Genomic DNA, 25,613 nt, shown 5'->3' on the forward strand with positions numbered 1-25,613 from the left:
CAAAGGAAGAACCTGCTGCGGAAACAAAATACACAAAAAGCCGGCCCCCCAAAGCGTTCTGCTTTTTTTCTGGATAAGAGAATAAGAATTAAGTATGAGATATTTGTCTTCTTTTTTTTTACTGGGGTGAAAGTAAGGCATGTGCCGCTTTCATGTGTAGATCTACTGGGCCCCAGTACACAATGGGCCCTCTGTCAGGCTCTTCTGTTAGTCCTGGACCAGGAGGAAGTCTCCGCCTGGAGAAAGGCCTTCCCTTCGCTCTCTTCACTGATTCAGTCAGTAACACTGAGCCAGTTACACACCGCACTGGGCTGCCAAGAGATGCAACACTCCACAGAAACAAAAGCCACCTCGCTGCCAGGAAGGTTCCTTACAAGCTCTCGTGTTTCAGCTTTGTTTGTTTTACAGAACAAAATCTTCCTGCTTTGATCCCACAGAATCCTGATTTGCATAGCACATCTGGAAACTTCTGTACTAACTCTGTGACTCTTTCTAAATAGCTTTTCCACAGTGAAATAAAGCCACACTACTTTCTTACAGTGTAGTAAGAAACAGTATTTTAGAGTGATGAACTAAATGAATGAACCCGTTGAAACAGCTAACACACTCTCATGACTGGTAGGTTAAATTGCACTATTAGTCTTTTTTTAAAAGCCTTAAGTAGTAGATTTCCTCACTACTTAAATGCCAGCCAGCATATTTTGTATTTTCATTATCACTATTTTCATTTCTTTTCCTGACCAAGCACATTGTGAGTTTGAGATGAATCAGATTCCAATGATTACTGATACATAAAGTGGAGCAGGAAGTGGAGAATTGGACACTCTTGCAGAAATTCTGGGTTGGTGTTTAGTCTGAACGAGAATGTCTGAGTGACTCGATCTTGCTCTAATCTAGTATGGTTTGAAGTGAATCAGACATGAAATGTGTTTTAGGTGGAAGAATTGGTAGTGTAAGAACATTACACATGTTTGCTGCAGTCTAAGCCCAAGTGTGATTTTTCGGAGCACGCCCTTTAGCATTGGTCTGATAACAGAGTCACTTGATTCTGTCATCACAAACACACAATTTTATTTTATTATTTTAGTTATTTTGGTGTTGTGGTGTTATATGTAGTAAGGCACCTCACCTTTTCTGTGTCCCACATCATTTTCATGCCAATAATGGTACACAGTCCCAGTGGTATGTCTTTGAAATTGTATTTAAGGTAATATGTCATCTTCTAGAAAACTGAACACAAAAATAAATATAAATGTTATGAAGAGAGCAGTGTAGTGTGGCTTTTTCTTGGGACAGCCATTGGCATTTAATTCCCATCTGACGGATTTATTTTTCAAAATGAACTGCAATACCATGGATATTAGACTGATGGACCAAGAGCCACTCGGGAAGTGAGGTTAATCTTATCAAACCTGGTTGCCCCAGGATACCCAGGCCTGGATAATACAGTACTGTTTTTCATCCTTCTGAGAAGTGTGTTCCTGATATCTAAAGAAAAGTTTCCTCTGGAATTTGTTTTCAGGATAGAGGGCCCTTCAGCCAAGTGTCCATTTTCAGTTAAGGTGACGTGTTCAGCCAAGACCCATAACCAGCATAAGGCTAAGAAAAGGCCTTTCCTGAACAATTTAAGGTCTTCAACAAGGCGTTTCTATCTTGCTTGATGAGTTTTTGATGAGTTATCTCATGGCCAGCTCAATGCCATCCACAAGGACACCCCTGCCCAGCTTGAGGCCCTCAATGAGGCCTCTTGTGGCTTTTTATGAAGCCTTTTCTTCTGGGGAATTCTGTCATAAAATTCCTCTCTCTGTGCTAATGTTTTGTGTCTCAAAGTGCCTCTTTGTATACATTATCATGTGGGTCTTTGTGATTCTTAGTTTGTCTCTGCCCTGTCTTGCGATCCCTATTGCACCCACCTTCCTGTTTAGTTATTGACTGGTTTGACTACTGTGCTGACAACATAAACATAGCCTGTAAATGTATCTGGGTCTTTCCCCAACCAGAACACTTACTGAGAGTGTGGGGTGCAGCCTACATGTCCAGAGACAAAACAGCTTACAGTGTCACCAGGGCCAACCGGAAAAAGAGCAACAACCCACAGAATGGATAGCCAGGCATCCAGTCCATCATCAACTGTAACAACAAACACTGACCAAATCATAACTCTAAACTAGCAGAGGAACGCAACAGATTCCTAGCTCATTTTGAAAGAGATAACAAAAAAGCAACCACAAGAACCCAGCCAACAAGTACAGACTCTTTTCTTTCAATGCAGACCCACAGCATGAGATGAAAGTGAAATGAACTCCAGGAATTATTTGACTAATACTGAAAGACTATGTAGCTTAACTGGCAGATGTGTTCAAAGGCTGTTGTCCCCAAATGATTTAAACAGCCATCACTGTATCAGTTCCTAAAGAAACAGCTGTCAAAAGCCTCAGTGACCTTTGGCCAGTTGCCCTCACCTTAATTATAATGCTTTGAAAAACTGGTGTGGACACATTAAACACACCATGCAAAAACCCCTGGACCAACACCAGTATACAGTATACCAGACAAACAGATCCACTCTGGACCCCATCACCACAGCCTTTCCTAATCCCCTAACCCACCTCCACTGTTCACTGACTATGGCACAGCATTTAATACAATAACCCCAAGCAAGCTGGTCTCCAAGCTCCATGACTTTGTCCTTACCCAGAGTGTTTGCTGCCCCCCCCCCCCAGTCAGTCAGACACATACTAATCATCTATTCTGACACTTAACACTGGTGGCCATCAGGGCTGTATGTTAAGCCTATTTTCGTACTCTCTCTTCACTCACGACTGCATTCCTGCCGCACAACGCAAACACAATTATAAAATATGCAGATGGACCAATTTCGGAGGGGCTCGAGGAACTATGTGGTGCTAAGAAAACTGTATGGCTTTCAAGAGCAACAAAACCACAGAGCTCATCAGCTCCTGCTCCAGTCTGCATTAATGGAAACGTGGTAGTGAGTGCACTAAGCTTCAAGTTCCTGGGAGTCCACATGTCAGAGAACTTCCTGAGGTCACTCAAGGAAGTAAACCTGAGCAAGTTTTCAGTATGTGTCCATGCATATTTTTGTGTATGTAGTGTGACTTTCTGGATTTTTGATCTGTTTCTATGTTCCTGATTATGGTCATGGATTACTGCTGCCTGTTTTTGCCTGCCTGTGCTATGACCTATGCTGTGGACTCTGATGAAGATTCATAGAATGCCCCAGATAACCTACATGCTAAATTTACACACTTGTGTCCTGCTTCACCAACACAAAAGTTACAATATGACTGCCAGTATGTCTTATAAAAGGACTTTTGATGCCTCGTGATTTTATATTATAATACATCTAAAATATTTAAACGTTAAATAAAAACACTAGTATATTTAATCAAGGGTATCCAGTACAAAAGGCTAAATTACAGCATCAGTAAATAAGTTTAAAAACACCATCAACAAGGATTCCACATTATTTTAGAATTTTTTTCTACGTAATACAGTTTCTGTACCCTTCTGTACTAATAGCTTGTTAGTGTTTCAATGATTGATGTGCAATTAAAAAAATACTTTTGTAATATTCCCAGGTCAACATACACCAAGACATTAGTATATAAAATGATATGAGCACAATATTAATTTAAAAACATAATTATTTGTTTATTTAGCACCATTTGCAACTAGTTTTGTCTACAGTATTCCCAAACCCACATAGACTTCCTTTGTGTGATTAATACAATAGTATTTGAACTAATATCTGATAACATTAATACAATTTTAATTAAATATAATGTCACCCCTAAGAGCCACACCCCCTTCAAAAAAAAGAGAAATAATGCAAATGAGTAAAACGATATTGAACATTTCCTCTATAGGTTAAATTGCTGACCTACTGCAATGTCAGTTCTCAAACTACTCATGTCACAGCAATTTAGTGACTGTCCATTAACTAAATCATGATTATAGGTCTTATAACTATAGAATTAAAAAGAATCACTATGCAGTACAGATTGTTGGGGAAAAGAGATCAGCTGAAATCAAAATACATTGTTGAACTGAGGAAATAAATATCCAATTCATTACCCTCAGAAGCTGATGCATACCAACAACCTTACTGACAATGCTATTCCCCTTGTACCATGTTTACTCAAGTGTGATCTAAATCAACTTAAAGCACAGTAAAGTAACAGCAAAAACAGACTCTAAACCTCTTCTGTCTGATGTGTACAAATGCAAGATCACGAGGATAGAACATGTTTTAGAATAGCATTTCTGGTCAATTCACTGAAAGCTGGCTAATCCTGACTTTAGATGACTACAGCACTGAGACGACGGAAGCAGATCATCAGATCTCGGGGAATCGGAGGCTTGATTTCGTTCCCGTCAAGACGGATGTAGCGGAGTTGAGGGACTCTTTCTTCGAAGTAGTCATCAAAAGTGTCAGCAGAAACAGGGCAGATGTCAGAGGAGTTCAGACCTGCAGGAAATACAGATACATTACACACATTATACAATTTCTGATTGGTCAGAAGATAATAATAATTTTCTATATTAGCATGAGTACTTGTTGGACTTACTCTTAATTTTATTGTGGTCCAGGTGTAGATGCTGCAGGCCAGAAGAAATTAGTGGTACCTCTGTAAGCTGGTTGTAAGAAAGCTGTAGGTCCAGGATGCTGGAAAGGTTGAAAACGTTATTCGGGATCCCTCCATTAACTAGTTTGTTGTGATTAAGCCTTAAGAAGGCCATCTTGGGGAGTCCTTTGAAATATTCTGCAGGGATCTTCTGAATATTGTTACCATCCAAGTAGAGTTGAATAGTGGAGGGGGGAAGACCTTTAGGCATGCTGTTCAGCTGGTTCTTTGCCAAGTTGATCTGAACCAAACCACTGAGACCTTTAAGGTTGGCCTCAGTAACTGCATCATCCTGTAGTTTGTTCCCCTGCAGGTTGAGTAACATGAGATGTTTCTTCCCACTAAAGACACCTGCTGGGATTTTTGAGATCCGGTTTCTGGAGAGATGTAGCTGCTCGAGCTTTGGTGGAAGAGGGGAGGGTATAGAGGTCAGCAAGTTTCCTTCCATATAGAGATGCAGCAGATTGGGCAGAGCTTTAAGGGCATTCTCTTCCACACCCTCATTCGAGATCTTGTTATGATTGAGGTTGATCCACTTCAGCTGTGTGGTGTTATGGAAGGCATCTGCTGAAAGTACATCGATGAGGTTGTTCTGTATGTACAGATACGAGGTGAAAGGGGGGATCTTGGGGATTCTTTTCAGCCCCCTGTTGTTGCAATAAACTGCATTGGGGAAGCTTGGAGGACAGTAGCACTCTTTGGGGCATGCATGCAGTTGGGACAGCAAGTGTTCATATGACATTTCCTGAGAATCCACGGAGACAGCTAGTAGCAGAATTGCAAAAGCAGCGAGGAATGACTCCATGTTGAACCTCAACCTGTTCAAACAGACATACAATTCATTTCAACACATTAGTTAGGCATCTCACTATCCCTAAGGTATCTTAGGACATTTTGGTGATGCAAGAATGACTGCTTCTGAACTCAATAAATGCTGACTGTTTTCCTAAGTTCTTTATATGCACAGTCTATCTGCCCTACAGGTTCATATATACAAGATCCACCTGACCACATAGCATGCAGAGATTTACTTTTATTACTTCACAGCTTGAGTAGCCTCAGGAGGAGGTTTTAAAGGGGTTCATTATTATTCTTCCCATGTAAAACAGTAGACTCACAGATGAGATCATATAGCTTCTCCTATTACTCCTATGTAGATAAAACAAAATCTTTTTTTCCCCTTTATCCACATATGAATTCAGGCAGAAGATATTGCAGACTGTCTTTGTGACATCTCTTCCTGTAGGAACACCCGTTCTCTGAAACAAAACCATGACAAAATAACTGATTTAGTCATCAGAAAAGTACTTCCACATGCTGGCCCTCTCTACCACAGTATACACCCTCATAGTTCAGCTGGTCAATCTTGGTATTAACTCCTGATGAGAAGAAAAGCATTACATTAATCATTCGACCCTGCAGAATCCATCTTCTTAAAATAACTACAGAAATAATTTAAATTATCCTGCAAAATTGAGGTATTTTCAGGTATCAGCTCTCTTCATGCTGGGTTCTCTGCTGATCTCTTTTCAAATGCTAGTATGTTTTGAGGGCATTCAGGACATGGCTGCTGTCTTAGATCATAACTTCCTGGTGTGCTCTTATGTGACTTCATTACTAAAATCACTCCCCTGTTGAAGCAATAATCAAATTCAAAACTTGTCCTTGTCCTCCAGGCCTGAAAAGGCTCTGCACCACATTATCTACATATTTTGGTTCAAAACTCCACATCTGCTCACCAACTTCTAGGTGCCTAGCATGCCCTTCCCTGAGATATATGTGTATTCCTAAGGAAATATCTTGCACCACCTCTGTGGTGGAATGACCCACCCTCCCTCTATGCTATCAACAGACATGTGTCTTCATTTTTCCACAAAGATCTTGTTTTTTTGTTGCCTTTTTAGGTTTGAGATAGTCATTTTTGTAGGTAACTTGTATGAACCAGACATATGTATCTCCTTAGATTGCTTGCGCATGTAAAGCTTAAAAAAAGTTAAAGCACTATCTGCCCGTTCCACATGCATGAGCTCACAGATGTACATGACTGTGATGCCCATGGCTGTCAAGGAAAGTGTATGCCATAAGCCAGGATGCCATAAGCAAACAGACGCTGTAACTCTGGACAATATGGGAAATACTTTTCAGTTGCTCCAGCCAGAAGCCCTTAAGTCAGGAGCTGCCTTTGAGTCTACTGAGTGAACTGATCTTCTTCAACCCAAAATGCATCATATGCGTTAGATTAGACCGTTTGAAGCGTGGCAGCAGAATTGGAAGTACAGTAATTCTCTCATTTGTGCTGTGCATGTGCTTGTACGCTTTTCACAGTAGAATAATACAAACTTTTAGACCGATTCTTCAATCTAACTGTATATCTTATGTATTATAGATACTGCAGCACAATATGTACCAACAAATGTATTTAATACTGTTCACTGAACATCTGCAAAGGACGCAGCTACAGTACACATTAAGTTTTCTTCAGTTTTAAAGCCATTCCTGTGGAGCAAGGCCAGACAGACGTCGGAGAAAGACGTCATGAGTCATGGGTTGTCTAACCAACTGTCATCTCTGAGTAGTTTGTTGGGATGGGATCAGAAGGTACATGTGTACATCGATTACTGTTTCAGTTCCTGCCTTGTATATCAACCACAGTGGTGTCATTGGTCACTGTTTAACATCTTTGATCAGACTAACACAAACTGCACTCGTGATAAGTATTATATATGCACTCATCTGGATTTGGTTTAAATTCTTGGATTCTGCTGTCTACTTTCCATATGGGAGCTCATCCTGTCAGGTTCAGGCTTTTTCTTTGAGCAGGCCAAGATCAAGGAGAGTATCTGGAAACCAGGCAATAATAATGAGCCAACTCCACCTGATCTCAACAGATGTAAGTATGATCCTGCTAAATACAGCTCCAAACTGATTTAGCACTTTACTATCATTTTAAAACAGGCTGCAAAAAGCTTTATAAGAGAAAAGTGACTTCCATATTCATCTTTATGAGTAACAGGTTCATTTACACACAATACTATTCAACTACCTACTGATAGTGGCACTAGAGCTCCGGCTTGACCTTTACTTAAAGATAGTGATACAGCAGTGATTTAGACCTTTAGTCTGGCCAGCTCTCTCACGTCCTCATCTGTATTTTCTGTTCAAATCACCTCACTTTTGTTCAAACCACCATCAGGCTTATCATCGTTTAGCTAAATACTAGCTAAACTGAATTTCTGACATAACTGCATTGCATTCTAAAACTTGAAATCCAGTGTTTATTTGCTGAACATCCCCAGAAACTGGTAAAAATGGTGAGTGAGGAAAGAGAGTCTTGCTCTTTTAATGTTAGGCGCTAACTAAGAAACATGGAAATTACTTAGCAGTGAGTCTTATGTAGAAAATTAGCACAGTGAAAGGAACAACACTAGCAAAATAACTAAAAAGGCTGTACTAAAGTAGAGCATGGAAAGGCTAGGCCAGGCTTGATAATATCAACAAAAATACCAAAACATAAGAGTATACTAAACACTCAATAAACACAATGACAAGGGGCAAGGAAGACAAATAGCTGAACTTAAATGGGGGGACTAATAAAGGATAACACAAAATGCTACCAATGTAAAATGCCTTACACAATGCTCCAGACACCAGGGGTATCCTATCTTATCTAGAAAAGGCCAGTGTCTCTTTTTATTCCATCCAAACAGTAGCCAAGGCTTATAGTATTTTGAAAATCAGGTTCAAGTTTAAACATTAGCAACTATGAACTTGTATCACTTCTCTCTTTTCTTTTTATATTCCACAAACGCACTCTCTACAAACAACTGTCTCTCTATGTCATGCAGAATAATGTATTAGATTCAAGATCAAAGTGGCACACAACATCTGCATAACAATCTGCCCTTGTGGCCACTGGGAAGCTTCATGCCACCAGATCTGCCATGCCATTAAATCCTCATCTTCCTCGACTTGATTTCAATGCAGTCAACCTCAAGACTCTTTTGTCCATCCTTGTGAATCTTGGGATTCTCAGCATGGCATGAGAATGGTTTGCTTCCTTTCCTGAAGGGATTGTCATATCAAGTGACATGATGGGAAGTTCCATGAGTCTGCTCCATACAGACACTCCACTGATGTCCCACAAGGCTCACTGCTTGGTCCTCTTCCATTCTCCTTCAGGACTGACTCTGTAGGTGGGCTTTCATATTAGTGCTATGCTGATGATACTCAGCTCATACTCTAACTCATGTTTCTGCACAGATCTGAGCATGTCTGACAGACATTTCATTACGGACCTCAGGTGAAAATAAATCCTTGACTGAAATTGAGCTACTATACTTCCCTGGAGATACATCCCAATGTCTACAATCTTGTTGGACAACTTTCAAATCTCATATTTGTCACTAAATTCAACCTTGGGGGTAAATTTTGGGGGTGGAGACTCCAGTATCAGCAATGTGTATATTACAGTATTGCAGATCTTTATCTGAGTACTGTATGATGCATTGACCCAAGATTTCTAACTGACAGTGAACTCAGTTTGTTTTGGAAAAAAAATGTTCCACAGCCCACAGTATAAGTTGTGTCTGTTTAGATCAGATGTCTCTTCACCATGGACATCAGTGCTTACCAAGTGCTTCACTGGAGAGGTGTAAGGTGATATGGAAAATACTCAAAAAGATAACATACCAGAGTCAGATGCCTTTACAGAATAAATTCAGTCAGTTATATGGACCTGGAAATATAAAAAGATCAGGTGATAAACAAAAAAACAAAATAAATGATGTACAAAAAAGTATAAGCATTAAGACATCAAATGACTGTCATATAGTTATTGTTAGATTTAAAAAAAAATATATTTCTCAACATTTAATTGCAAATTTTCAGCGTAATCGCATTAAAATAGTGCAAATTTGCATCATTTTCACATTCCCAGCATGTTAATGAGAAATATCTGTGCAAACAAAAGTGTAATCTGGCATATATAGCATTTTCAAAGGAAACACATGCCCCAAAAACCCGTTCAGATTCATTTCCTGGATGCATTATTGTTTCTCAGCCAGATATGTTAATAACATGTGGTTCTGTGCTAGCTCAGCTCTTGGGTTCAGTTCTTTTAGACAGCTGTGGTGAAACCCAACATCTCATAGTTTTCTTTTTTTGGGCTATAAGCAAAGAAAAAATAATTTTAGTTTCAAACCTGATCCAAACTGCACAATGTGTGTGTTTTTTGATGACACATTTCTAACATATCCCTATATACTACTTGATTAAAAAGCAAACAAAAAAAAAAAATGATGACAAAACTAGACAAGACATTTTCTTGTAGATAACAAAACTGAGTCAAAGGTGACTGTGTAACATTTAAGACTCACAGAAATGCTAAAAATTCTTCTTCAGTTTAAGATCAATTGATAAGAAACCAGCAGGTGTTTCCAGACATTATCATTAAACAAAGTTTGGAACATCCTTTGTACTTCTTCCAAGTCATCAACACTAATAAAACTAAGATGAAATATTACCTGTAGCTTCAGACATAGAGATGGACAAGTGGCAATTTATGGGATCTCTGTTGTCCTGGTTCCCTGTTCCAAATGACCTTGTCCTTCGTCGTGGTCCACTCTGGTCTCTGGGATGTCTCTGTGTGTCGATTCAGTGTCTCTCTCTCCTTTATTAGATATGTATTGTTTGTAGTGCTATTCCCACAAGGCTGTACCCATGACAGCTGCTGGAGCTAGAAAAAAGGGGGTGTATGACTATCAGAGTCTCTTTGGGGCATGCACTGGCTATCTTTTGCCAGTCGAGCATATTTTTTTTTACCTTTCTCCCTCTTGTTTTTTTTTTTTTTTTTAAAGGTAGGAGATGGAAGAGGAACGGTGCCATAGCGGAGATGGGAGGAGGGGGGTTAGATAGCTCACACCCACAGCTTGCTTACTCTTCTGCATTGCTTTCACGTTTTGAATGCTCCAGTTTACCAGACCACCCAGAGGGCACATCCATCAGTTTGTCCATGTGTGTCTGGGCCGGGTTACAGATATTGCACAGACATGTTTGTCTTGAAATATGTAGAGTTAAAGGTGAAACTCAACTAGGGGGCTTGAAGGACTTTCACTAGACTTATTCACGCTCACTTTTTCAGGTAACAGGTTCAGGTTAGAATATTATGATGGATGATTTGAGGTTTGTTTCTAAAGGACACTGATTAAAGTTTTCTTTTTTATCACTTTTTGGTCATCTGCCAATTCCAACCATAAGTCATCTCTTCCTTTTCATACAACAGCTAACAACTGGGGAGGTTAAAAGCTAACAAATACTGCTTCTGAGATGCGTAAAGCCAGCCAATCAGATCTATTTGAGTTCTTGTGTATACTGCAATACAGGACAGGATAAAATATTCAAAGGGAAGCTCTATCTGCTCTCTTCTGCATACTTGGGAGAACCTAAAAATTTCCTGGAATTCTAAAGTGGCATGTTCACTTGTACCTTTTGGTGCTACAATAGCCTCAATTGGCCCCTTAGTTCCAGTGAAAGGAACTCTTAATGCTTCAGCTTCATACCAAGACATTTTGGACAATTTCATGCTCCCATCTTTGTGGGAACAGTTTGGGGATGACCCCTTCCTGTTCCAACATGCCTGCACACCAGTGACCAAAGCAAGGTCCATAAAGACATGAATGAACGAGTTTGGTGTGGAGGAACTTGACTGGCCTGCACCTCAGACCTCAACCTGATAGAACACTTTTGGGATGAATTAGAGCAGTGACTGCGAGCCAGACCTTCTCGTCCAACATCAGTGCCTGACCTCACAAATTCACTTCTAGAGGAATGGTCAAAAATTCAAAAAGTCAAAAAGTTGAAGCTGTTATGCTCATGTTCAGTCACGTTTCTCCACACCAAACTCGCACATCAATGTCTTTATGGACCTTGCTTTGTGCACTGGTGTGCAGTCATGTTGGAACAGGAAGGGGTCATCCCCAAACTGTTCCCACAATGTTGGTGGCATTAAGAGTTCCTCTCACTGGAACTAAGGGGCTGAGCCCAACCCCTGAAAACCAACACCTGAATTCAGTGATTTGGAGGGGTGTCCCAAAACTTTGGCAATATAGTGTAATACTGTTCATGTTGCACAGAAGTATATAAAAGAATTACATGTAGTTAAAACCACACAGGTCACAAACTCCATTTCCCAGAATACACTGCAGCCTACTAGAACGTCTGCTTCGAACATCCCACAGCAGCCAACTCTATCCCAATCATCTGACTAGTCACACACATGTTTCCAATCACACACACACACACACACACACACACAATCTCATCATAAAAGAGAATCTTATTATTGCTACAGTTTGACATCTGACTTTTCCAAGCTGTATTGCCATCCTAGTATTCAGATTACTGTCTGTCTTTTTGTTCCACAAGTTTGTTTTTGCCTTGTTTCTACCCTGTTTGCCCCACGCCTGTGTTTTGACCTTGCCCTTGCCTTGTTATTTGAATTTTTATTGCTTTTATTAAAGCATTTACCAGCAATTGCTTTTGCCTCTCCTCACCAACTTCTACCAGATTATTTTTGCCTCTGTCTCTTTTATAGTGTCTGTGTGATTGGAAACAGTTGTGTGTGTGTCTAGAAGACATGTGACTGGAAACGAGTTGCCTGCCGTGGTGTATTCTGGGAAGTGAAGTTTGTGGAATCCTGTGATAACATGGCCAGTGTTAACATGCTGTATATAATGAATTTGTATATTTGTAAATTTGTATACCTGGAGTAAACCCACACAGATAGGTGAAGTCATTAAACCCCAGCTCAAGTATCAAAACTAGACACCCTGGAGCTGATTAACTATTAAGCTAATATTTCTAATAGTCATCTAATTGCTTACCAAACAATAGTCACCAAATAGTCACAAAAGTCACCTTGTCACCTAGCCTCTGGGGCAGTGGTGGCTCAGGTGGTTAAGGCTTTGGGTTGTTGATTGGAGGATTGGGGTTCAAGCTCCCCTGTTGAGCACTTGAGCAAGGCCCTTAACCATGTGCTCTGACCCCAACGTCCTCAGCTGGGCTAAGTGAAGAAAAGTATTCCACTGTGCTGTAATGTATGTGTGGCCATAATGACGGCTTCTTGCCCTCACTTCTTCTTCTAATGGTTAAACATATAGAAACTGAAGATGCTAGCCACACTTCTATACCTTTTATGTGTGATACCAGTAGAAAACATCACACCTCATCGCAGAAATTGTGGCAAACCTCACACTTTTACTGTAGGTGCAAACATTATATGGTATGTTATAAGGAATGTTATAAAATGCTATAAGATTATATGGTATGTTATAAGAACTATGGCTACATGAATTAGAAATTTATACAGTCCCTTTTTTCCTTATTAATGTATTATTACATTTTACTCCCCAAAACTGAAACTGTGGTCAGCACTGTTGCCTCACAGCAAGAAGGTCCTGGGTTCAAATCCCGGGTTCGAACAGGCAGGGGGCCTTTCTGTGTAGAGTTTGCATGTTCTCCCTGTGCCTGTGTGGGTTTACTCTCGGTACTCTGGTTTCCTCCCACATTAGGTTGATTGGTAATTCTAAATTGCCCATAGGAGTGAGTGTGAGTGTGTGTGGTTGTCTGTCTATATGTGTGGCCCTGTGACAGACTGGCGACCTGTCCAGGGTGTACCCCTGCCTTTTGCCCTATGCCTGCTGGGATAGGCTCCAGCAGATCCCCGTGACCCTAACTAGGATTAAAGCAGATATAGAAAATGGATGGATGTTAGATGTTATACCAGTTAGTTCACAGCTTATGTGGAATAAGAGCAGATTGCAAATTCTGAACAAATTCTCTTTCCAAGCCTCCTTGTGAGGCTTGGAAAGCAGTTTTATATGTAAGATCTTTCCTCTCAATGAAAAGAGCCTCCCTTTTTGTCTTCAAACCCTAACCCCCTCAGTAGAAGACAGAAAAAATTCCTGTTCATTCTGCAACCTACACGCAGAAGGCAAAACAATCAGACTAAACAGACTCAACCGAGAGTGTATCCTATTTCTTTGTGAGTAAGAATAAAATATGCACTGCATTCTTTTCTTTCTGTCCATGTGCAATCGATTCTCCTGAAGAGACTCGGCTCTGTTTAAGAAGAAAGTCATGACAACTATTTAACTGTAACTGATTTCCACAATTTTTAGAACCATGGTCCCGAACATGCATTGTTTTTTAACACTCAGCCCATATGGAAAGGTCTGGAATTTAATGGTGTAGTTTATTACCTTATGTCAATTCTTATGCAGTCTATGTTTCTAGTGAGATCAGGTTTCCATAAAACTTTTATTTTACTTGTATTGTAGTGCAGTATGGCTGCATTCAAGGACATTTTTTAATAAGAAGGAAGTCTCTCTTAAGCTTTTCTCAAATAAGACTTATTATTTCTGTAGGTTGCTAATAATCTTGCTGTAATTATAGATACTTCTGTTGTGTGGTGGCCTTGGGAAACCCTTCACGTGGTAGAAAATTAAGCTGCGATTTTACAAAAAATCACAGCAGATTTTCGGCAGATTCGGACCAAGAGTTGTTGTGTGTCATTATAACGACACACCTTCAGCCTAAGCCTTCTTTGATTCGTACATCAAACATGAGTAGAGCTTCTATAGAAATTAATTACACACATGTTTTCATTGGTACGAGTTCAAGTAGTTATCCTTCAGTTTGGTCTTGCCACTTTACATCCAGCAGGCAATCTCTTCAAACTGCTTCTCATGTTGCGTCACATGAGCTGACAGATGCTCGTGATTGGTTACTGTTGCTCCAGGCCATGTTTCCATGTGAAATCATTAGGATTAGAACTCTTTTTACAACAAAAAGTCGAATGCTTTTAAGTTATGCTACAAAGGAACCCAAAATGATGAAGATAATGCTTTTATAAAGTACAGGCATTAGAGTATGGTATGGGCAAAAAAACCTTATTTTGTCCAAAAACAAAAAGTCAGTAATATTAAAAGTGAAATTTTCTGTCTTGTCTAATTTAAAGTAAATGAATAAGAAGGATTTTATGATTGACTGAATGTAGGACATTTGAAGCTCGGCCTGTGTAGCCCATGCTATGATTGTTATAGGAACAGCAATATTTCTAACATTTCTTTTCAAATTAGCTTTATATTCAAAAAACAGGCATAATGTAATATTGCATCAATGTTTTTGTTTGCAGTGAATCATATTAGAATCATCAGTATGGTCTATAGCTTGTCACTTATTCCACATTATATTCTCATTTTATTTCAATTTTTATTTCAAGATCATTCCATCATTGTGTTAAGGTCTGTTTCAAGTTACAAATTAAATAGGTGAATAATAAGAAAGCAAGACGTTAGAGTATTGTGATATGTTTATGAATTTAAAGTTTACAGTATGTTCAGGAAACTTGATTTATTTGCGTTAAGTCTTTGTTTTTTTTTTTGTTTTTTTTAAGAAAACAAAAAGGTTCATTGTTTAACATAATAGACCTGCAATTATGCTCAAAATCTTCTATTACTGATATTGTCACAACGCAACGTGAGCAAATATGTGTACGGTTGGTTGAATGCAGAATGTATTTTTTTATATTGTTCCTATAGATAAGGAAGGAAGAGAGTGCTTTATAGAGAGTGTATGATGAATTGCATGCAAGTAAATTCGAGTATTGCATAAAATCTTGCAGTTTTATGGAGCAGTAAGCTAGCTGTTACTTGGGTAATTCAAACGTTAGCTTCATTACAATACATAACAGTTCTTCACAGTTTAAATCTATAATACTTGCAAGTTACACCTTTAGTAGATTTAACTAACGACCACACTCTGAGAAGAAGATAATATCTAAATATTCGAGTAATGCAAGACTCCTCTTTAGCAATGCTTCGCGTTCCTCTTTTTCTAGCTATGTGAAACACAGAATAATATAGCCGATAGCTAAACTGATATAAAATTCCAAACAGAAAGGAGCTCTAGTATACAGATATAGCTCATCAGAGACGATTAAAAAAAACGACATTTCTAAAGCTAATTCCTGAAGGCGCAATATTATCACGTGTACAGTGAATATAGAGTGTCGGTGCCAGCATTTAGACAATCTATACAAAAGCATACGAGCAAATGAGGATCTGTGCTTCGATTTGATCCATATAAATATAAGATACAGGAATGTTTGAAGTGAATGTTAGGATCAGAAAGGAAAGGTGTTCAAGCATGGTTTTGTATTGAAGCACTAGACATACATAACATTCTTAATACATGTGTGCCTCATACCGTATACTGGAATGTGCCAAGAATGAATATTTCAGCTTTTATTATATAGATCTCAGTGTACTTTGGTGCTATTACAAATTTTCCAACGTACAGATCTCCTTACACAAATAACCGTGAATTATTTGGTTATTTGGGGGCTATACTGACAAAATGACTATGGTGTTCTGTCACTATCTGTGAGGGAAGTTTGCCCTCAATAACTATATTTGAAGTGTTAATCTGATGAATGTTGAATAGCTCTTTTAAAGGAGCTGGTCGAAGTAGACAGGGAGTTGAAAACTAGTCAAAAATGATCTCAGAGGCCTGACGGAGACAGCTGGATGCCTCTTCAGGCATGCTATTGTGGGTGAGATTGTTTCCATCCAGGCGCAGAGACTTCAGTCTGGAGTAGTTTACAGGTGAGATAATCTTGCAGATGTTGGGCAGATCAAATTCTGGAAAAAAACAAACAAAACAAAAAGCAAAAGTCAGACAGTGAAGACTAAACAACGGCAGAGGAACAAAGCGTTTGAAGAGCCTAAACTCACTGCTAATTTGATTGACTTGCAGGTACAGGTGCTCCAATGCTTCATTGACCTCAGGGATAGACTGGAGCTTGTTGAAGGACAGGTCCAGCTCCAGGAGAGACGTAACATTGAACACACCTGCCGGAATACCCGAGTCTGCCAGCTTGTTGTGAGACAGACGCAGGTATTGCAGTGCAGGCAGTTTGGCCAGATAGCCACCTGGGATGTTTTCAATGTCGTTGTTGTCAACATACAGCATCAGAAGAGAAGCGGGGACGCCTGCTGGGAGTTTTTTTAGTTTGTTCTCACTTAAATCCAGCAGCATCAACGACTTCAGTCCTTTGAAGGCCCCAGCAACGCCTTCTGTGGTCAGTTTGTTCTTGGCCAGGTGGATGGTCGTGAGGTTCTCATTGCCAGACAGTAAACCTGATGGCACTGTAGTTATCTGATTGCCGATGAATTTGACTTCATCCAGGGACTTGGTGCTGATGGCCGGAGGCTTGGTCAGCTTGTTGTAGTTGACGTGGAGCTTCTCCAGTTTGCCCAACTTGTCAATGGTCCCTGACTGGATCTTATCGGTGGTGATGTTATTGTTGTCGAGGATCAACCAGCGCAAGTCAGTGACATTGTCAAAAACACCTGCCTTGATCTCCTCGATAAGGTTGTTCTGCAGGTAGAGGTATTGGATTCCTGTTGGTACAAATGGGATGTTCTTCAAGTTGCGACTGTCGCAGTACATGGCACTGGGGAAGTTGATGGGGCAGTCACACTCCAAAGCACAATTAGGTGAGGAAGGCATAGACTGTGCAGCAGGCTCGTAGTCATAGTCATAGTACTGACAGATACACAGACTGACAAGGCCAGCCAAGAGGACAGACCGAAGAGGGAACATGGTTTCACAGCAGTGACAAACACTGTGAAAAATCTGGTGGAAAAACAAATAAGAAAAAGAGACAGGGTCAAATTCTAATCTTAGAAAGTTCTGTTCTAGACATAAATATTAACACAAAAAAAGTTTGTGGAAGATCTTTTAGCATGTCAGCAAATCAGACTACAACTGCAGTTAATTAGTGAAGATTCCTCATTATGGCTTACTTAAACTGCAATCATCATCCCACTCTGCTTGCCCCTCCTCAACCTAGTACACTCCCTAAAGCACCCCCTCTTCTTCTGTTTTAGTGTAAATCATTACAGGTGGGATTCTAAGCCCAAAAACAACAATTAGAAAATAAATTACATACCTAAATTAGGCATTCTAGGAATATATAACATAATATAAGCTTATTCAAAAACATAGTATAATGTATCATATATCTTGAATTTAGAAATTCCACTAAGCAGACCCGGACTTGGACTTGCTGTAATGTTTAAAAATGCAAACTTAGCAAAAATCTTCTTTTTGTTTTCCAGAAAATGCTAAATGACATTCAGAGGTAATATAACCATACGGTCCATGCACACACATAATCAAACGAGGCAGTTTAATCTCCTCTTCAATCCTAAAAATCTGCATCTCGAATACACCGAAACAGACCTCCCTTTGAACCTACGCCAAATGGAGAGTCAAAAGATATTACCAAACGCAGAGCACAATCGCTAACTTTTCCGAAGAACCCTTCGTGTAACAGGTAGGATCTGACTTACCTTATTCTCTCTCTATCTGTTTCAGGCTGCAGGCAGAGGTGTGTGTGGCCCAGGGTCTCTGGAGAGGATGAGAGAGGGAGGGTAAGAAAGAGAGGGAGGGATAGAGTACAGAAGAAAGAGAGGAGGGAAATGAGAGAGAATGAGAAAACTGGCTCAGCTAAAACTACAGTGGCCCTAGATTGATGGAAAACAGCAGTCAGACAGCTTGCAGCTCGTCAGTGGTCTGTGCACCGTGGCATGTCGGTTCTAGCGTGTAACGAGATTCAGGTGTGGCTGATGCTTCTTCAGAGGTGCCCCGTGTGCAAAGGCTTGCAAGAGACCATATAAAATATATGTATATTCATTTATATATACCTGCATGGTTTATACACACCCACACACCTCTATTAGCCAATCATTCGGAATTATCCTTCAAAACAAATAAAGGATTATGAGGCAGCAAGCACAAGCACCAAGACCAAAAACACCAAAAACCATTATGCCACCTCTGGACATTTCCAAAGCTTACATTTCTTTAATAACAAAAACAACAACCCCCAAATGTTTTCAACGAATTTGGTTTCATAAAATGTTGTGGAAAGTCTTGGACGAAAAAGCATTTGGCTGAAGGTGATGCCAACTGCCTACCATTATATTAACCAGTCTACTGCGGTTGTAAATTAGCTTTGGAAAAAGTGACAAGAGGAAGCAGGAGCAGAAACTAAAGCCAGACCAAACTTACATAAGACCTTTACTACTGTTGCCTTTACTGGCTGTCTGCAGAGCATGGCATCCAGTGAGAGCGAGTCCAGTGCTGTGCAGATGTGCATAAATAAATCGGCACAACAGCCATCCCTTTTATCTACACACGTATCTCTCTCAGCATGCTGTCATCTGGAAGCATGGTTCTGGATAGCAGACACCCAGAGCTCTCGCTGTGCTAGTTGGTGCTACTTTTTTTATTTGCTTTCAGCTGCACCTGGTCACTGGAATGTTCTTTGCACATTTTCTGTGCAAACACCACCAGAAACCCAGATCTGGTGCGGTAAAATATATATCCACTTTTATTTCAACCATTCACCTTTTTGACGATGCATATGGTCTGTGATGAAACAACCTCCTCATAAACGTTTCTCACATAAAAAGAGGTTCTGGCTTGCTCTCGACTTTAAGCTCTATCCCTCCACCCCTCTGACATGTGTTAGTACTTGAGAGTCAGCGGGAAAAAGCAATATATTATTTCTTAGAGCATGCTGATCCAGAGCCAGGTTTTTGTCTTCATATTCGAAAGAATGTGATTGTATGGGCAAGCATGAGGCCTGAATTCACTAATATTATATCATATTGTTCATGTGACATACATTTAGACCTTCAGGTGGATAAATATTTCGGGTCTTTTCTTTTTCTCAGAGGTACCTAGAAGCAAATCTGTGAGCACTTAAGAAGTTAGAACTCAGACATAGTTTCCTATGGCTCCATAATTTTAGAATCTTGGGGTCTTTTTGCTTACCAAAAATTCAGCAAACACCACACACACACACACACACACACACACACACACACGGTCTGTCTTGTTCCATTTCAACAAGGGTAGATTTGGCACAATTTTACATGCATGCAGTTATTCAGTATTTATTAACATGTACACATGTACACTAGACATTAAAAGTTCACACTAACAAGTGACTTTAAAATGCTAATGCAATTGTTTGCTAAAATGCAATTAAAAATTGACAAGAGTTTCCCACTCATAACTTCACATAATTTCACATAACCGTGGTTTTATTATATCCTTATATGTACCGGACAGTTTATTAGGAACACCTGTACACTTGTACTTTGATTATCAGTCGTTTGGAAGCAGCACTATGCAAAAACCATGCAGGAACTGGTGAAGAGCTTCAGAAAGGTTCACAAGGGTAGGTGCTGTGCAGGTTAACCTCAATCCCCTGATCTCAAGAGGCACACTAGCGACTAGTGGCTGCAGTCTTTAGCCTCCTTGTTAGTGCGCCTGCCTTCCATGCCGGAGACCCGGGTTCAAGACCCCCTCGGGTGCGAGTAGGACCCGGGAGTGGCTACATGGACAACGTCTGCAGACTGAAACACCTTGTTGATGAGAGAGATCAGACTGGCTTGAAGTCTATAGTAACTCAAATAATCACTCTTTATAACCATGGTGCACAGAAAAGCATCTCAAAACATCGTGCTTGAGTAGGAGTCCACATCAGGTACCTGTCCAACCAGCCAAGAACAGGAATGTGACAGTATCATGGTCACCGACTCACCCAAACCAGGCACGTTTTTTACCATTCTGCTGCACATTGTGCTGCTTTCACATGATTGGCTGATTACATAATTGCATAAATAGGAATAGCAGGTATAAATGCCTGGTGGTGAGCGTATATGACCTCTATTGAAATCTGTACAGAGACATTACAAAATAAAAGCAGCCTGAAAGGAAGTAGTAGGAATGATGCTTTGCTAACATGCTAGACATAAGGATGCTGTTGAACCAAATCATTGATATTTAGCAAATACGGCCGCATGAAAAAAATCATTCATCCAAAATCATAAAAAAGGAAGCATTTATCCAGTCTGGAAAAACATAAAGTACATTTACTATTTCCTAGTAGGAAATTTCTATGTAATGACAAAACTAACAAGAGCTGAATGAGAAAAAAGTGAATGGATGAATAAATGACTCTGAACCATTTATTTAGACTTGCTTTTGGCAGAAAAACAGAAAACCGTAGCTTATTATTTCACTACATGTTAATATTGATTACCTCCAATATTATTGCTAGGGTTTCCTTTTTTAACTTTGCTGCACATGACGTTGCTCATTGCTCGTATTTATATATTTTATACAAAATACTGGTTATTTTTCCTCAGGATTTGGGCCGTTCGAGTAAGAATCTAATGTGTTATTAATGCGTCATTCAGACAAGACGTCATTCCCAAACATCCACCAGGAAAATGGATCTGCCACCGTCTGGAACGGTTAATAGAGCTGGTGCTGTGTAAGAATAATAAATATACTTTTTGTTCCTTATAAAAATGGTGTGTTTAAAGAATTGCGAGTGAGAATAACAATCTCAGTTCTAAGCCAGAAAACAGACGTTCCAGCAACATTCCCTCACCACTAATGACGGGCTTTAAAAACTATGTTAACCGGTCAGTGATTTTCATTGCAAGCTTATAAGCAGATAAGGTTCAGTGCAGGGTCTTCCTTTCTTTTACCAGCCCTCTACTCTCATGCTCTTGCAAATAATGAAAAGCGAACCCAAGGAATGGAAACTGGAAAGACCTTCAGATATGTTCCATCAGCAAGTCTGGGCTCTGACCTCTTTTGTTCATTTGTTTACTTGAATACTTGTCTGAATTTATTTAAATAAATACTCCCCTCCTTCAGCCTGCAGTTTACTATAAGTGTGTTTATTTGTTTTGACGAGTGGAAAAGGTGTCCGGAAAAATCTATAAGTAAAAAAGCTCTGAACAGTGTTGATAAATAGATGATGCTGTTAGCCATTAAATGCATGTGCTGACCACGTCATTATTGGATCTTCCTGCAGGAAAATAATCCAAAGCATTCCTCCAGATGTACACAAAAAAGCAGACTGACCAGGAAATCTGTCTTTGGTGAAAACGCCTTCACAGTCCTCTAAACTAAACCCCAATGAAACTTAAAAACTTAAGTTTCAGAGAGATATCGTATATGGATCCATCACGTGAGAGTCAGATAAGTGCATACAAGTGCATAATCTCTTTAATTAAGCTTTTCAAAGAATATCAATCCATTGTACTGAGCCACAAGTACAGAAAAGTTGAGGTCAAAACCAGAAAACACCATGGAGGTCAAGGGCAATGTGGTGTGATCAAAATAAGGTCAAATTTCTCAAGCCCTGTCCATTAATATATGCTAAAATTCTGAGAATTTTTTAAAAACCCTGTCCATCAATGAGACATGTTATTTTTTAATTGTAACACAATCTCTGTTCAGGTCAAGCATCAAAGAAGGTCAGACAGGTAGAAGTTTGATCAGTTTAATTGACCCCAAAGGGCTATTCAGAACAAGAGGGTCACCAAGTAGCAACCCAGAGCCTCCAGAGAGAATCGAGTCCAGAACAGACTCAAAAAGGTTCAGGACCCACATCAGAGGCTGGATAATCATAAGTCAGGAGAATAAGTACCAGTTGTGCCACTAAGCAGCAAGGCAGAACCTAAAGTGGGATCTATTCCAGAATCTTTATGTTTGGAGGACTTGTAAATTATGAAATATTTACCTTCAATATTCAGCAAGGTTCTGGGTCTCAGTAAGTAGCACTGTGGTGAGAAGGTCACCGGGACAGCTGTGTTGGAGAATGCAGGAGAAGTTTGGCTGAGCCAGTGATCAGGGACAGCAGAAACTGAACCAAGGGTTGGAGCACAAAGTGAGATAATTCTGAAGAAGGGCATTTGAACAGAGATCCGAACAACAATAGACTGCAAAGCCAAAACAGTGACAGGAAAAGGTTCAGAACCAGTATCAAAGCCTCAACAGTCAGGAGTCCAATAAAGACAAAAGCACCATTTGGAAGAACAGTGCCAGAAAAATGGCAAGGTAGAGAATAAAAAGGGTATAAAACCAGAAGCTGATATTCAAAATATCATTTTAGAATTAACAGTCCTATGTCCCAGTACTATACCAAGGTTCTGGCAGATGCACTGGGTCAGTGGCTGATGGAACTGGTGACATCAAAGAGGCAATAAAAACCACAATTGAGTCAAGGGTAATGGAACCCAGACAGGCAACATACTGTAGCAGGGCAGAATGACCTAGTTTAGGAATAATTACAGCATGGGAGACTTGGGATGCCATTTGAACAGAATAAACCTGAGAGATCAGTGTAGCAGATGAAGAACAAGAAGGAGAAGCGAGAACAGAGATAAGAACATCCATTTTGTGTGGTCCTACGGTGGCTTTAGGCTGTCAGTTTGGAGATCTAACAACTCTAGCCTTACAGCACTAAGATAATAACTAGAATCGAACTTTTGGCAGGCTTCTTAGTGGCTTCTTACCACTTGCTCAGAGGGCCAAACTGAGAATAAAAAAGGCCAGGAATCCCTCAAACATCTGTGTCTCATTGCACTTCTCCTAAGTTACTGGAACAATGCCCATGACCTGTGAGTCTGCAAAAAAATAATCTATTCCACAGCAGGAATCACAATGCAATCAAAACTGAATGAGGTCTGGAAAGTAAATCTGCTCATATTCCCATAAGCCATTACAATTGGAAAGAACAGTAGCTATGACCACGTCATGCCAGTCCACACCAACGTGTAAATGGTCTTGCTTCATTTTCCATTTTCTGAGCTTCTAAAGAAAGTACAGCAAAGGCAGGGGATTGAAGACGATTGCAATAAAGACAGGGCATATACAGAAAAATAAATACGTGTGCTGGGATTTAATGTGGTCAGTGGTAGCTCAGTGGTTACGGCACTGGACGACTGATCGAAAGGTTGGGTTTTCAGGACCACTAAGCTGTCACTGCAGTGCCCTTAAGCAAAACTCTTAACCCTCAACTGCTCAGTTGTATATATGAGATAAATGTAGGTTACTCTGGATAAGAGCATCTGCCAAATGTTTTAAATGTAAATGACATAAATGTGTAACTTTACATTTGGCAGAACTGTTCATTGACCAAATGTTATTTTTATTTAACCATGCTGAAAAAAAAAACAAACCCAACACAGCGCTAAGGTGGAAATGTTAATGGAACAGTTACTCACTGTGCTTGAAAACAGTTTGGCCGTATAATGGAAAAGAGTCTATAATTGCTGGTAAATAGTGTCAAGTCCTCTTGCACACAACAGCATTACACAATTAGACTAGACAAATTTAAGAATAATGACTGGTAGAATGACCAGACGACAAGAAGCAGGAGCCGAAGAAAAATAGGAAAGTCATGTCACTAGCTTTGGAAGGAAACTTTTTCTGAAGTACTTGCGTACATTTGTCCCAATAGTAGTACTTTTAAGTTTTATTTAATCAGTACTTTTCCTAAATATGAACAAAAGCATTAATTTGTAAACCAATTAAAATGCACCACTTACATCAGCAAACAACCTCTATCCTTTCTTTAGTTCAGTTGATGACTATGTTTGGTTGGTAGAAAGCTGCAGCGGGTATACACAGTTGTCTCCGGATATTAGCATTAAAAATACACCTGAGTTGACAATTAAAATGAATGTACAGTATTTCCAAAGCAATGGTAATCTAATTGACCCCAAGAACAAATAGTCTAGATACCTCAGTGGTATACAACATAGACCAGGATGAGGTTGGATATTGTGAGAAAAACTTGCACCGACACATTCCAACAGTTTCCTCGAGAGTCTTAAGACCATGCATTCCTTTAAAAGTGTCTCCATGGTGTCCACAGTCACAGGAGGCAGGAGTCTAACCAGTGATAAACTGAACCAGGGTTTGGAGCACATAGTGAAATTGTTCTGGAAAGGGACATAGCCATGGACTGTGATCAAAGCAGAAACAGACTGCAAGTCCAGAGGAAGTGAGGTCTAGTGAAAGAAGAGGGATCAGGACTAGGGTTTGTGTGTTACATCAGCTCAGGTCCTCTGACTTCGATCTGCATGCACAGCCAAAACTCAACCTTGATGAGACCAGATAGCTTAAAATGGACTGAACATGATCCTGAAATACTGCACAAATGAAGATATGACTGGCGGCAATTCAGTGATAGTTTGCTTAGATTTTTCTGCTGCTGGTTAAAATTGATTGAGACACTTAAGGCAAACCTCTAAATGCTCATATAGCTGGCAGGGCATTGAGGTTGGTGTCAGCATTTCACCCGTCTACAGCTTTCTGGTGCAAATATACACAAGAACATTTGAAAACATAAGAAGTTAAGCTCGTTAGTGTCACGTCCATCAGTGCTTTGGAGCTCTGTATCTTAATAAGCATGTCTAAAACATTATTAACTAAAGTTGGTTTCCTTCTACAGTGAAGGTTTGATCAAGTTGTAGCAGATCGATATGTACCATAACCCGAACAGATGTAAGCTAGTAGTTTTCAAAACATGAAAATGCATCGATATTTAAACATGAAGGCTGTTCTCATGGTTATATTATTGCCACATTGTAGTATCCGTTGTAGACACATTTTTGGTCTTTTTCATGTAAAGGAAACAGCCGGCCATTTAAAACCGTCTCGTACTTAAGCATACTTAATAGTATGGTCATCCTGATAACAGGTAACCCACAGTGTACATAATAAAGTGTTCTGGTAGGTGATTTGGTCGACAGCTAGATACAGGAGGTGAACAGCTGTTAAAAGTGTTATTAGTGGTTTAGGGTCCAGATATTTGTTCCTTTCCCACAGATCATGAAAAAGCCTATGAAAATGACCAGAGGTTTGATTACCCAAACAGAACGGCATGTAAACTGGGAAAACAAAGAGCATTGTTTTAGAATTGTTCAGACTTTTGTAGACACTGAAGCACTGGCTGAGTTTGCCTACAAATAAAGGGAAGAAAAAAGCTAGTTTTATGTGGGGTCTGAGGCACTGCTATGA

General features: G+C 39.8%; 2 protein-coding genes across 2 annotated transcripts; both read right to left on the reverse strand.

Annotated features, from left to right (window-relative positions):
• Positions 1-3,689: 3,689 nt before the first annotated feature.
• On the reverse strand, positions 3,690-10,470 carry kera (keratocan). The gene is made up of 4 exons (XM_058417478.1): positions 10,172-10,470; positions 9,339-9,384; positions 4,593-5,467; positions 3,690-4,492 (listed from the first exon to the last, which is right to left on the reverse strand). The coding sequence occupies exons 3-4, from the start codon at positions 5,452-5,454 to the stop codon at positions 4,323-4,325; spliced, it is 1,032 nt and encodes a 343-aa protein (XP_058273461.1). The 5' UTR covers positions 5,455-5,467; positions 9,339-9,384; positions 10,172-10,470; the 3' UTR covers positions 3,690-4,322.
• A 4,697-nt stretch (positions 10,471-15,167) lies between these two features.
• lum (lumican) lies at positions 15,168-18,222 on the reverse strand. The gene is made up of 3 exons (XM_058417237.1): positions 18,065-18,222; positions 16,442-17,345; positions 15,168-16,348 (listed from the first exon to the last, which is right to left on the reverse strand). The coding sequence occupies exons 2-3, from the start codon at positions 17,310-17,312 to the stop codon at positions 16,194-16,196; spliced, it is 1,026 nt and encodes a 341-aa protein (XP_058273220.1). The 5' UTR covers positions 17,313-17,345; positions 18,065-18,222; the 3' UTR covers positions 15,168-16,193.
• Between the last annotated feature and the right edge of the window lie 7,391 nt (positions 18,223-25,613).

Source organism: Hemibagrus wyckioides, linkage group LG19 (genome assembly GCF_019097595.1).
Source record: "Hemibagrus wyckioides isolate EC202008001 linkage group LG19, SWU_Hwy_1.0, whole genome shotgun sequence".
In the NCBI taxonomy this organism is placed as follows: Eukaryota; Metazoa; Chordata; class Actinopteri; order Siluriformes; family Bagridae; genus Hemibagrus; species Hemibagrus wyckioides.